The sequence below is a fragment of the Lygodium microphyllum genome, chromosome 24 (genome assembly GCF_053477565.2).
Source record: "Lygodium microphyllum isolate KBCC chromosome 24, Lygodium_microphyllum_v1.1.10, whole genome shotgun sequence".
Lineage (NCBI taxonomy): Eukaryota > Viridiplantae > Streptophyta > Polypodiopsida > Schizaeales > Lygodiaceae > Lygodium > Lygodium microphyllum.
In genome coordinates, this window is record NC_141158.1 from 85,801,843 (window position 1) to 85,815,421 (window position 13,579).

Sequence of the window (13,579 nt, forward strand, 5' to 3'; positions counted from 1 at the left end):
GTAAACTCCTAAGGACTACAAAGATATGATGTAAGACTCAATGCATAAAAAGAGAACACTCCTTTTGAGTCCTTGAGGAGGTAGGAAACTCCTCAATGAGGATCTCTAGAGATAGCGTGCACACAAAAGTCCTTAGGGGTGATTCTTAGTGGTTTTCTTTTAGGCGGATCTTCACTTTTTAGGCTGGAAAAATGGGCCCCTAAACAAATTGGGAAAAAATTAGGGTCATTTTTAATCCCCTCAAATCATAATGATCACCTAATATTGAAAATTTTAACATAAAATTTGAGTTTTGATTACCTAAAATGGCTATTTCTACAAAGGAAAAGTATGGATATCCATAGACATCCATACAATAGTATATAACAACATGTGATACAATACCTCTCAAGTTGAGGACCTTCTATCCAAAACATGATCGATTTTTTGAGAGAGGTCTTTGAAAGAACAAATCATTGGTGATTTTAGATCACTAATGCCAAAAGGCTGTGCACAAAGGTTAGAAGGGTAAAAACATAACAACTAAACTAGCTTGATGTGTGAAAGGGACCTTAACACTCAAGGTGCAACATGCCTAATGACTTGTTAATGTGTATCCCTATGCATATCCTAAGATAGTGACTATGTACTAGGTATCCCTAACCCAATTACTTGGAGTGTGATGATGAAAAGGCATTGTGGTGTGGCTAGTGTATAGAGACCTAGGCGTGCATCCTATGGTGTTGTGAATAGTGTGGCTTAGGGTTGGATGTATGAGGGTCAAGTGTGGGTGTAAGTAGGTGTTAGTGTGTGAGGTATATATGCATATGCATGAAGGAAAGATGGTGTACAAGTGTGTGAAATTGGAGAGTAGTGTATGAGTATTGGCATGTGGAAGAGTGCATGAGTGGACAAGTAAACAATTAAGCAGGTGGACGCATGAACAAGTGTATGAGTAGATGAGTGAATAAGGGAACTAGTGGATGAGTGGACTAGTGAGCGAGTGGATGAATGGACAAGAGAACTTCATGATAAGGATGTTGCAAAGTTGAACAAACCTACAACTTGTGTGAATACATTGTTATGCAATGATTTGGAAGGATGCATTGGTAATACCTTGAAGTGGATTGAATGCATTGAAAGGATGTTTTGGGATGTGTCTTTGGTTGCCTTGATTGCCTTGGTTGCTACTTGTGTTGTTTAAAGAGACTCATTGAAGAGGAGAGTATTCGACCAATTTGAAGATTGTGAACAAGTCGGGTGAGTGGAGGTTGTTTGGTAGTGGACTTGCCCTCAATGTCCTCCACTATGCCAATGGTGTGGCAATGATAACTCTTGAAAGGGCATTGCTCATTAGGACATTGATCGATGGTAGAGTCATGTAAAAGCCATCGCAAAGAGGAAGGTTGCTCATTATGGTAGCTTGAGAACCAAGGGGGCTTTGGACACTCTCACATTGGTTCTACAATGGGGAAAGAATATCCATGGGCCTAACTCTAAGGAGGTTGGAAGACCCAATTCTAGATATATAGGTGTTAGTTTGAAGAGATCTAGAATATGGGCTTGAGAAGAGTTGGGTTATTTAGTTGTTGGATATGTGTTCCAAAGGAGACAAATTGTAGAGCTGCACAAAGTCATTTTAAAAAACTATTTTTCATTCGCCTTTGTTTGGTTGATAGTTGTGGGTGCATTGGGAGGCCCATTGCATGGGGTAAGTGTATGGGCAACCTTTTGTTTTTGTGAAAGGTCTACTAAATTGAGGTGTATGGGCAGCCTTTTGCTTTAGTGAAAGGTCCACTGAATTGACGTGTCTTGTCACCTGGCATCGTGATGATAGTCTAATTAGTGCATGGCATGTATGAGGTTGGGGCTTGTGTTTGTCACCTTAGGTGGCCTAAGTACACAAAAGGAAGAATTATTTGCCTTCTCAACACAACATAGGCTACAGTAGCTTCTACCTACCCACACTGAGGAGAACCACCATGTCCCTGTTGTAAGATCAGAGCGGAAGAGGCAGACCAGTGGACCCCGCATTTCATCTTTCAGGTTTCCTTCCTGGGCCATTTAATAAAATTCATTGTTTCACTGTACTAATCTCAGTTTGTGTCTGAGTTTTTTGCTTAATTTGGGATACTGATTCATGGTCTGTAATAATATCTCAGATTGTGTCAGAGTTTGCTGCTTGAATAGTGATACTGCTTGATGACTGAAAATCGGGGCTGCTTCTGTTCTTCTTTCTTCCCCCACCCCCCGCCCTAGGCTCTGCATGCGTTCACTCAGTATGGCCCCATGCCACATATCTCTTTTTGTCGAGAGCAAAACAGAATCTCTTATCTGTAGTGATCGTCACAGAGAAGAGATTGTAAGTGAGGTTCATCAGCCTTTGCCTCATCAGGAGACCTATGATCACACGTTTATATAATCATCGTTATGCGTGATACACTTTGACATTTGGGAGTTTGGGCAATCATTATTTGCAGAAAAAAATATGCTGTCAAAGCTTTATAAGGTTTGTGTTCTTCAGTTACGGTTGTGTCTCTCATCGGTATTTCTGATACAATGTCATATCTGTGAGCAACCAATTTTTGAAGGAATGAAAATCTGGCGATGCATTAGATGGCTCTGTATATGACCTTAGCATCTCACCTCCATCTGGGTCGCATGCATATTCACGTGGGGCGCAAAACAGGACAGGGATGGGGGACAAGGAATGTGAATATATATATATATATATATATATATATATATATATATATATATATATATATATATATATATATATATAGCAAGCAAAATGTGGCTGATTATATTACTTTAAAGAAAAAAAAACAGATTACAACGGAGTGCTCATGCTCAATGGACTAGTTGGAGCTTATGAAAGTCACAAAAACATCATGTATATAAGCCTCTCAAGGCGGTTTGGGGGGGATGGGGGCAAGAAGCCATGGAGGGGGAGGTGTATCACCATTTGGGGCTGCTTGCCTGCATCACAAAAAACAGGTCCCGGTTGCCCCAAGTGTGCATGAAATGACGTTGGAGCTCTTGACAAGCCCTGGACGAGCCCTGCACCTAATCCCATCGGCGGCGGAGGGAGTGGATGATGGAGGTCCAGAGCTTTGCTAAGGTCGCGTGTACTAAAAGTCTCTCTCCGTCGAAAGCCTCCTGACACCACGCCTTCCAGATTTGCCAACCAGTAAGGGTCCCTATGATCTCCCATACCTCAGAGTGGTCTACTGTGGGCTCCAGCATCTGGCGGATGGGTAGAGCCTCTAAACCGACCACTGCGCACGACCTTGCCTCGATAATGAATATCATGTCATGCATTCCGGCCTCATATAGAAGGTGACAGCCCTGGTTGACAGCCTGCCAGCAGAAAGATTCCCATGAGATACATCCAAGGCTAGGTGCTATACAGCGAAGGATGCGGCATGCTCTTATCCACACGAGCTGTGCCGCCTCATATGACCAGAGGCAGTGCTTTTGGGTTTCCAGAGGCTACTGTGTGCAACGCTTACAACCTCCCTCCTGCATTTGGGCAAGCCAACTTTCCACTGCAAGCCTCCATGTGCCACGAGCCATAAAAAATATGATACCCTCCTCGGCCTCCAACTATCTCATAGGCGGCGCCAGAAGGTTCGTCGAAAAGGCTCCGTGATGTTGTGCTCCCTGCCAGTGCCTGTTACGTGACGGCACCCAATTCATATCCTCCTGCATTAGTACGTGTCTGCCAATCCTGAAGGTATACTCTAGGAATCTTGATGGCTTCTTGGCGACTGTAGTGGCCAGCCATAGCCACTCTTCCAGATCCCACTCGAGCTCATCAAGTGGCTTGCCCTCCCAGATCCAGAGGCTCCACTCCCTGAGCTCCTGCCAAAAGACAAAAGGGTCCAGCCGCCATGTCTTCCCCTGAAGGCCAATCACCCGGATCCTTTTCCATGAAAGGATAGCTATCCCCTCATCCTGCTATCCTCTGTCAAGAGCCACACGCCCCCCCTCCTGTACAGTGAAGAAGGTCCCAGATGGAGTGCCGCCCATTTTTCCCGGGCTCTATCAGCTCTCGTATTGGGGGAGCAAGCCACTTTTGAGCTATTGCTGCGTCTATCTCCCTTCTCCTCAACTCCACTCCTCTCTAGCAGCCTGATACTCGCTGCAGCACCTCCTTGTCCACCATCCTGTACACCTCCTGCCATGTCCTGATGGTACGAGCCGGGCCAGCCTCCCAACCAGCCCATTGGATGTGGGGGCGCTCATCAATCTGCGCCCCTTCCCGATCCCTGACCTGGGGGATCCAAATCACCGGTTGACGGTCTATCTCCTCTTGGCAGCCTGGGGGGATCTAGATTAGGCCCTAGGGTCTTATGGAGGCCTTGCCACATGCGGAGCAAGTTGCATAGAAAAGGTGATCTGGGGGGGTGATTTGGGCTGACGTGAAGATCCATCTCAGGGACGGCCTCCACTCCCCGCTAAGCCTCGGTCTACAATCTTGAAGATCCTTTTGCAATAGGACCTTCCAGGTTTGCCCTCCCGGTGTGAGGCCATGGACAACTAGCTTGCCCAAGAGAGCCATACTCATATTCTGGGTCTATGATCCCAAGCCCTCCCTCTGACTGATGTCATATGATGGTCGCCCACGTCACCTTGGCCCTGGAATCCCCGAAGTTGTTTGACCTGGACCAAAGTAAGTTCCGCATTAGGCGGCGAAGCTGCACTACGCAGGATGAGGAGAAGCACCAACACGAGGCGATGTACCAGGCCGTCGCTAGTAGGACCTGGTTAACTACCAAGGCTCAGCCGGCTAGTGAGAGGCGAGCCGTGCTCCAATAGGTCAGCTTCCTCCAAATAGAATCGAGGACTGGAAGAAACTGCTGGGCGGGAGTGATGTGGAGTCCCACTTGGAACCTTTATTGCATCGTTCAAATAAATACAAATCAGAATAGGTATTGGACAGTCTGCCCTTTGCTCACCCATCTAAATCCCAGGTGGATGCCCAACTCCATGCTAGAGTCCGGGTCTGTGAGGAAACCAATCGACTTTCGCTAGTTGATTTTCGTTCCTGCTGCAAAATAGAATACGTCAAGAGCGAGCCTCACTCTCTCCAGCATTAGCTCATCGTCTTTTATGTAGAGTGATGTATCATCTGCATACTCTGAGTCTAACAACTCAGTATCCTCTCTCACTGTAAGTCAGAGGCCGCGTAATCCGCTCACACGTGACTTGAGGAAGTAGGACATCGCCTCTGCAAAGAGTAGGAACAGGTATGGGGCCAGGGGGGCAGCCCTGCCGAACCGATCTCTTCAGCCAAAACTCCTCCCCATGCCTACCACCTATGAGAACCCTGTTGGTGGCTGATTTGTAAAGTGCGGAGTCTCTGCAAATCCAAGCCTAGGGGAAACCCAACCTCACCATGGTGCGCTCTAGGAAATCCCAGTACACCCTGTCATAAGCTTTCTCAAAATCCAAGAGTAGTATAGCCAGTCTCTACCCACTGTGCTGAGCCCACTCTGTCGCCTCAAAGAAGGTGAATACATTGTCCAGGATGCTCCTATCCTGGACAAAGCCTGTCTGTGTGTCATGGATGATGTCTAGAAGCACGGGGCGTAGTTGCCTACCAATTATCTTTGCCAGTGCCTTATAGGCCATTGACAATAAGGTAATCGGTCTCCACTAGGAAAGCTCCAACCGGTCTCCCCCTTTGGGGAGAAGACTGATAAGGCTGGCCGAAAGACTCTCTGGCATCTGTCTTGAAGTGAAGATCTCTTGGAAGGCCATCAGTAGGGGGTCCTTCACTACTTTCCAGTAGGTAGTGAAGAAGGTCTTAGAGAGACCATCCTCTCCTGGGCATTTTTTCCCATCCTGTGTATGGAGAGCCTCCTTTAGTTCTTTCTCTGTGAAGGGGGCTAGGAGGGAGCGTCCCGTCTTTGAGACAAGGGACGGGATGTGATCCCAGACCTGCTGTCTATATCGCTGCCCTCTAGCTGAGGCTGTCTCCTGCTGGAAGAGGCGACTATAGTAGTCAGTGGTAATCTCCATCACCTCGTCTGGGCTAGAACGAGTCCTCCCATACTGATCTCGAAGGCTGCGTATCTGCTTTCCTGAGGTGCAAGGCTCGTGCACCTAGAAAAACTCTGTACACATCGTACCTCCCTTCCTCGCCCAAAAACCTGCTGAGGTATGGAAAGAGAACTCTGAGCGCTTGTCCTCTAGGCCAGCAATGGCTGCTTGCGCGCGCACCTCCTGTGCATGGAGGGTGGGATCCCCTAGTGCCTCCTGTAATAATCTTTGCGTGGCTACAAGGTCCCCGGAGTGCTCTCTCCTCCTCCCAGCTCTGCTACCTGGCCTGTATGGTTGCCTCTTGGCAGATTTTGCTCAACTCAGCTAGGACCTCTGCAACTTCCTTTGCGATTCGGTCCCTCCTGCCCCACTCCCTGGTCCAAATCTGCTATATCTGTCTCGTCACCTCCTCCCTCCTATAGATTGAGTCAGGGATCCGACAGGATCGTGTTTCAAGGCATATATTGGGGGATTTAGTGTTAGGAGAACCGGACAATGATCAGACAACGTGGTGCTTGCCAATTGCCCAATCTGGCCTCCACGAGAGCCTTCCCACTCTCCCACATAAAACCTATCCAACCGCTCTAGCAGGACTCCACCTAGCAGCCTATATCCCCACCAGCGACCTCTCCCTCTTGTGGAAGGCAGGGTCTCTCCAGGCATCACGTGCTCCTACTGCCAGTAGAAAGACCTTCCATGCCTCTTGCTCCTCCCCAGCCATGCCCTGGTAGTTTCTACCTCTGCCCTGCTGGTCCTCCAAAGTCTCCAGGTTGTTGAAGTCTCCTCCAACAATCCAGGAGTCCATCTCTGGGAGTCCATCTATGATCTCCACCCAGAACCTGCTGCGTGCCATTGATGACTCCAAGGCACGAGTTCCCAATATCCAATTTGATCCATAGAACCCTCCTTGCCACTATCATCCCATGGTCTCGTACACAGGCGGTGAGACTCGGGCCAATAGAGGTGCATACGCCTCCACTCCTGCCATGGCCACTTATGGCGTGCTCCCAGTAGGTGTGCAAGCTGCCCGGGAGTACCTTCCCTACCCACTGGGCCTAGGTGGGAGTGAGCTTGTGCTCTTGTAGAAGTAAGATGTCGACCCGTTTGGCAAGGGCAAGTTGCAGCTCTTGCCGAACAATCAACTTCCTGGAACCACATGCCCCACTGTAGTGGAGACTATTCACATTCCAGGATACAAGGTGTAAGCTCACGGGGAAACCTGCGACTGATCGAACAGGCATCTGTTTGGTGTGGAGGCTGCTAATGAGGAGGAAAAACTATGGGGCATGCAAGTATGCTTGCCGCAGGTCTAGACGGCGAACTCCAACCCCCCATAGTCTCGGCTGGACCATAGGGGTGATAGATGCTTCAGGTGGTACTATCAATGCATCTATCAACCATGTTGAGAGTCGTGACTCTGTACATTGGTAGAAATGGGCCGTCTGTGCCAGGGGCCACTCGATCACATCCCTCGAAGCTCTCCACTAGGGGGGGGGACTTGAAAGATAATACTCAAGTGTGGGACCTCGGCACCAGCCCACTAGTTAATGTCCATCATGCAACCAGGCCACTGTTGTGCAAACAATGCTAGTCCTTCTTCTCCCATCCACTGGGAGATGTGGTCCGCCACCTAACTCTTCAACTCCTTCTTTATCTGTGTTGTCGTCTAATCCCCTGAGTGAGAGAGGACCGAAGGAAAAATGCGTAGTTTGGTCCATCCGGCGGTGCTAGTAGATGGACCTTGCCCCTCCTTGACTTATGAACCATGAAGATCCCCACCTCTAGAGGTAGTGGGAACTCTCCGCGCTCCGCAACTCTCAGGTAGGACCATGGGTCACTGCGGAAAAACTCTTGTGGCAACAACTGTGCCTGTCTCGGAAAGGTGTGACGAGCAGCAAGGGTAGATGAGCTGGTGGCTATGTGGGAGGGGGAAAACTGCTGGTGCGAGGAGGATGTAGGCATGTGTGGCTCATCACCTCCTGTGGGAGGAGGGGGGGTGGGTTTGGGGGGGATCACCTGAAATAGGTGCAGATCAAGGGGGGTGCTCGGCAAGGGGGTGGTGGGGGGGAAGAGGATCGAGAGATGGTGGGATGGTCGAAGGTACGTGGCGAGTGTTGTGGGGGGGGGGGGGGATTGGTGGCCTTGGAAAGGGGGGGCTGTGGGCCCGGGTCAGTGGAGGGAGCCTGGGAGGTGGGCGTGGGGACTGTGGGATCTCAAGTGGGGTAGTCTGTGGCGCGGGTAGTGGCTGTGGGGGACTGCGGTCCTGCTGGGTGGGGCAGGCTGCGGAGTGCTCTATCGAGGGGGCATCGCTCGCCCTCCTACTCGCTGTTGTCAAGGCTGCGTCTGAGGAGCTGGCTGCAGCCCCCCCTGCCATCACCCTCTCTGTCATCTTTGGACCTATGTGAAGCCATCAGCTTCCACTTGCGGGCCTGTCGGTGAAGCCGCCTTGGCTCCAAAACGCATACAATCTGCTGCCTGATGCCCAAAGTCGTAGCAGCGTAGGTATTGCCCTAGTTGCTCAGTCACAATGACCTGCTACCTAAAGGAGTGACCTCCTGCCTCAATCTCCAGGAACTTTGGTATACTCTTTGTGTCTTTGACGGCCACTCGTACCTTTGGGACTCCTGCAGCTGTCATTGCATCTGTGAAGGAGGCAGGGAGAAACATGCCGAAGAGCCGTCCAAAGTCCTCCACTAACTGGCGGTACTCTACCGCCAGTCTGGGGAAAAGTAAGGTGACTAGGTATCTGAGAAATCTGTTGTGGAGCGCAAATGACTCCACAATGAAGCCGCTATACCAGGGATCCATGTAAATGACCCCCTTCGTGGAGGCATAGGGCTAGCTCTCCACTAACTCACGAGCTGCATCCGCAGAGGTGAGTCGAACCATGAAGATCCCTCGGCCCACGAGGACTGCCTCCACAATCTGCGTTGTGCCAATGTGCAGCATGGAGTGAAGCCAATCCTGCAGGCTGGGGCCCTCAATGGGGAGTGTCCAACGACCTGACCAAAGATCGCTGTTTCTTTCAACTCCAGCTTTGTGGCACGGACGGCTAAGAGCTGTTCCTCAGAGAGGATGATGCGCAAGGTGTTTGACTGGGGGGCACTCGCAGAATGCGCCGGCGTCTGACCAAAGGTTTCCATTGCGTGTCCCTGCTGGGAACCTACTTATCACGCTTCTGTGCTACTGGGGGGGGGGAGGGGGAGTGGGGGGGAGGCTTGTCAAGCGGGAGGGGGGAGGACTAACGAGAGGGCGCAGGGCGGGGGGAAGGACTGGCGCAGGCGGGGGGGACTGGCGGAATGTGAATAAATTGCTCTCAACTTGCGACTATATAGTCATCTGGAATGGATATAGCCACATGGGATAGAACGTGCAATGGAAAGAAGCTACTCTCCCCACAATCTGCAATTCCAAAACCGACCATCAGTTGTGCTTATGATTGCATAGTTTTGTTTTTCAAGAGGACTTTCAGAGCAGCGTTACAGTGGAGCAATTCTTCAATGTTATAAGCCCAGTTTCTTAGACCTGACACTGATCACCCTTGCAGAGATGAAACCTTCTATGGGTTTTAATTCTTCTGGCTTCACTATGGAGGGTTGTAGGTTAAATCAACACTGATTCTAACCTCTCAAAATTGTGCCAACATTGTCTAGCAGTTTGCTAAATCCTGTACATTGGTGTTTTATTTATGGGCCTCTTATTATCTGTGCAGACTAATTACCCACTGCAAACATGGGCTCATACTTGAAAGGAGTTGACGTACATGAATACTTGGCTTGCTTGGGGAAGAATGTCGTTGCACAAGCAACATTTGGAACCTTAAGAGGCACACATAATCTTGAACAACCAGAGCACATTGAATTTGTCGAAGATGTGGATTCCTGTGCAAAGCCCGCAGGCAGTGCAGGTGGAACTGACACAAATCTTGGATGGGGCTCAGAAAATGTTACTCATGAACATGCAGTAAGCTCTCACGATAATGAGTGGAGTGGACCGACCAAAGTCACTCCTGGTGATAATACTGGCTGGGGCACAACAGACGGTGGGGCTGAAAATGACAAGACAAATGACTTTGGCTCTGGATGGGCTGCTTCTCCTAGTCATGATACTGGCTGGGGCACAACAGACAGTGGGGTCACCGATGACAAGATGAATAACTTTGGCTCTGCATGGGCTGCTTCTGATAACCAGCAGGATGGGAAAAATGAGTTTACTTCTAGTGATGGATGGAATACTGACAGGAGCAAATACCAGCCACGCAAGAATTTTTCCACTGACAAAACAGGTTCAGCTGAAGGAAAAGACATCAGTGGGAGGAGTGGGAGATTTGGGCCATCAGGATCCAACCGAATCCCACTAGGAAAGCGAAAATGGAATGCAGTACAGAAGAGTGCTCAAGTTGATGCTGCACCATTTAAAGCAGCGAGACCTGACCACAATGGACTTGGTGGATCTGATGGTGGCTGGGATGCTGCAGAAATTGGTGGCGATGGATCAAATGGAAACTGCGGAAGTGGTTGGGATGCCATGAATGGACAGACTGATACATTTTTGGAGGCTGCAAATCCTGCCTGGGACTCAGAAAATGTAATTCCCAAAAATGCAGTAAGCTCTCATATAGGCTGGGGCACAATGGACACTGGGACAGACAATGATAAGCCAACTCCTAATGATGATACTAGCTGGGGCACACTGGACAGTGGGGCTGGCAACAAGAAGGCAACTCTTAATGATGATAATGGCTGGGGCACACTGGACACTGGGACAGACAATGATAAGCCAACTTCTAATGATGGTACTGGCTGGGGCACACTTGGCAATGGGGCTGGCAACAAGAAGGCAATTCCTAATAATGATACTGGCTGGCACACCATGGACAGTGGGGATGGCAAGGACAATGCAACTCCTAATGATGATACTGGCTGGGGCACCATGGACAGTGGGGACAAGGCAACTCCTAATGATGATCCTGGCTGGGGCACAATGGACAGTGGGAGCATTGACTCTGGATGGGCTGCTTTTGATAGTCAGCAGGTTGGGAAAAATGGACTTCACTTTACAACTAAGGATGGCCAGTCTTCTGATGATGGATGGAATACTAACAGGATAAAAGATGGGCCACTAACAGGTAAGTGGGATGAGCAACCCAGGAGAATTTTTGACAAATCAACTTCAGCTGAAGGAAATGACATGAGTGGGAGGAGGAGTGGGAAGTATGGACCTTCAGGCTCCAACCAAATTCCACTAGGAAAGAGAAGATGGAATGCAGCACAGCAGAGTATTCAAAATGACAGTGCACCCTTGAAACTGGTAAGTTCTGGTGACGAGGGATGGGGTGGCCATAATGAAACTAAAGTTCAAGGTGAGGAAGCTGCAGTTGATTGGAACTCTACAAATGAGCGTGATACATCAGCTGAGAATAACTGGAAATCACCAATTCCATCGACTCACGAAAAAGGCGCTTGGGGGACTAGAAACCCATCCTTCCAGCAGAACAGGCGGCGGTCAGCTTATAATCAGTTAAGAAATGCACTGTCATTGCCAGAACTTTGTGAGGTCAGTGAAGTGCATCAGTTGATGAATCAGATCCTTCACTGCAGTAATTACGGAGATGGTGACAGGCTGAAAGAAGAACATGAAACCGAAGTGCGCGACAAAGTCCTGCTGTATCATCCCCAGAAAGACATAAAGTTTGCTGGTGGAGTAGATTACATGATTATTGACAAACATCCAGATCATGATGCACGGTGCTTCTTTGTGGTGCACTCAGACGGATCAAAAACTGACTTCTCATACTGGAAATGTCTGGAGGGGTTGGTCCGGACCAAGTATCCTGAACTTGCCAAGGAAATATTTGTGGACGGAACTGACAGAGTTCATGTTCAAAAGGAGTCACAGCCTTGACATAGCATATGTAAGCCGTTGAAAAACTGGATGTGACTGACCTCTGGATAAGAGTATTTCATATGGACTGGATGTCCTATGGGTCCTTGAGTCACCATTATGTAGATAGACATGGTTACTGTTGATAAGGCCTTTACGTGGTAGGATTTAATGCCATAGTACATATGTGGAAGTTTTTGACCGTAGTCAGTTTTTCTGTGAGCTCAAAATGAATGTTTTGTATAATTGAGCATACGTGTGTGCTATTGAACTTTAACTTTTAGTGCAGCTCATACCTAGATTTCAAATTGCCCTGAGCTGAATGAAGGGATCACAAGATGTGGATCTGACCAGTGGCTTGTAATGCACCAGTTTTTGATAGTCGTTAGATATGGTTGCCGTGTGTTGAACAATTTCAGTTTTTGACTGGCACTAACAAGTGCACTTGCTGAAAAAACTGCCCCAAGGTTCAAACACATGCACTATCTATTGGCACTACTTGTTGCAGATGTGAAGTAGTTGTGATCCACAGCTGTAGTCTACTATGCACCATTGCATTTCCTTTATGATTTGGTGCTGAATCTATGCTTGTCTTGAGCATGCTCTATACAGCTGTATAAACTATATTTATAAGTGTACCTTGTCCTATCCTCGGGAGTCAAACTCGCAGCCAAAACATACCCCAATCATATGCCTTTGTACCAGATCTGCCAAAGTCTGCCATTGGGGATGCACAAGAAGTGGGGTGCAGTCTTCAAATTGCCCTTCCTTACATAGGCTTTAAATTCTTTTTGGTTAAGACTCTACTAAGCTCATTGATTTCACCCTAAAGGAAGAGCAATACTGAAAAAAGAAAAACAGAATGGAGGTCATAGCAAAGCGGGCACTGCACGGTGCATATGTGGGCTTTAGCTATAGATCAGCCTGCCTTTCAGCTATAGCCATCACCTGTTCATATTTTGGTGATGTACTCACAAGGGGGTGCATTCTTTACAATTTGTCACAAATAAAAATTTGAACTAAAATTTAACAATTCAATGCCGAAAGGGAGACCCTTTTTACCAGTTACTGGTTGGTATCAGCCTCCATGTCACCTTGGAGGCTGATAATTAACATCAATCGCTTATGTGCAGGTACCCAAATTTTTCTTGCTTTGATATGTATCTCACCCAGGTCACATAGCATGCAAGTAGTAGTTGCATAGTTGATTCGCATTGCATGCAGAGAAGTGTGCTTACTGGTAGATCAAATATCTTATTTGCAATGGTGGATATGGTGAGAGGAGCAACATTTTCTCTTTGTTGTTAAACCTCGTTAAGGAAATAGAAATAAAGAACCGTGTGTTCAGTCTTTATAGGCTGGACTAATGTATGGCCCAAGTTCTAACTTAGATGCATTTAGTATTACAAGAATCATAGGAATCTAGTAGAATAGTCCATAATAAAATGCCCTTAGAAGGATTCTAGTTGTTTAGCACTTCCTATGGGAAGGTCAAATGGTTCTTTCTTCCTTCATCAACATACGCTGTGTTTTTCCACTTTCTCAAGGCAAAAGGGCCTAAGAAATCTTGGCTTTCTCAAGGCAAAAGGGCCTAAGAAATCTTGGCTATGGGGATAGGGATGGCCTAGATAGAGGGATAGAGGTACTTCATTGATTATGTGAAGTT

At 48.1% G+C, this 13,579-nt stretch overlaps 1 protein-coding gene across 2 annotated transcripts; it reads left to right on the forward strand.

Annotated features, from left to right (window-relative positions):
• The first annotated feature begins 1,843 nt into the window (after window positions 1–1,843).
• Window positions 1,844–12,848, forward strand: LOC148015321 (uncharacterized). Of its 2 annotated transcripts, none has more exons than XM_087665745.1 (2): window positions 1,844–2,025; window positions 9,743–12,846. In XM_087665745.1, exon 2 carries the CDS (start codon window positions 9,763–9,765, stop codon window positions 11,932–11,934), a length of 2,172 nt encoding a protein of 723 aa, XP_087521871.1. In that variant the 5' UTR covers window positions 1,844–2,025; window positions 9,743–9,762; the 3' UTR covers window positions 11,935–12,846. The 2 variants fall into 2 exon arrangements, with proteins under 2 accessions (XP_087521871.1, XP_087521872.1); XM_087665746.1 differs by lacking the exon at window positions 1,844–2,025 and adding an exon at window positions 2,148–2,488 and having other exon boundaries at window positions 9,743–12,848.
• Window positions 12,849–13,579: the final 731 nt, after the last annotated feature.

Coding starts and splice junctions, on each gene's coding strand:
- LOC148015321 (XM_087665745.1), top strand. CDS start 9,763: ATGGGCTCATACTTGAAAGGAGTTGACGTACATGAATACTTGGCTTGC.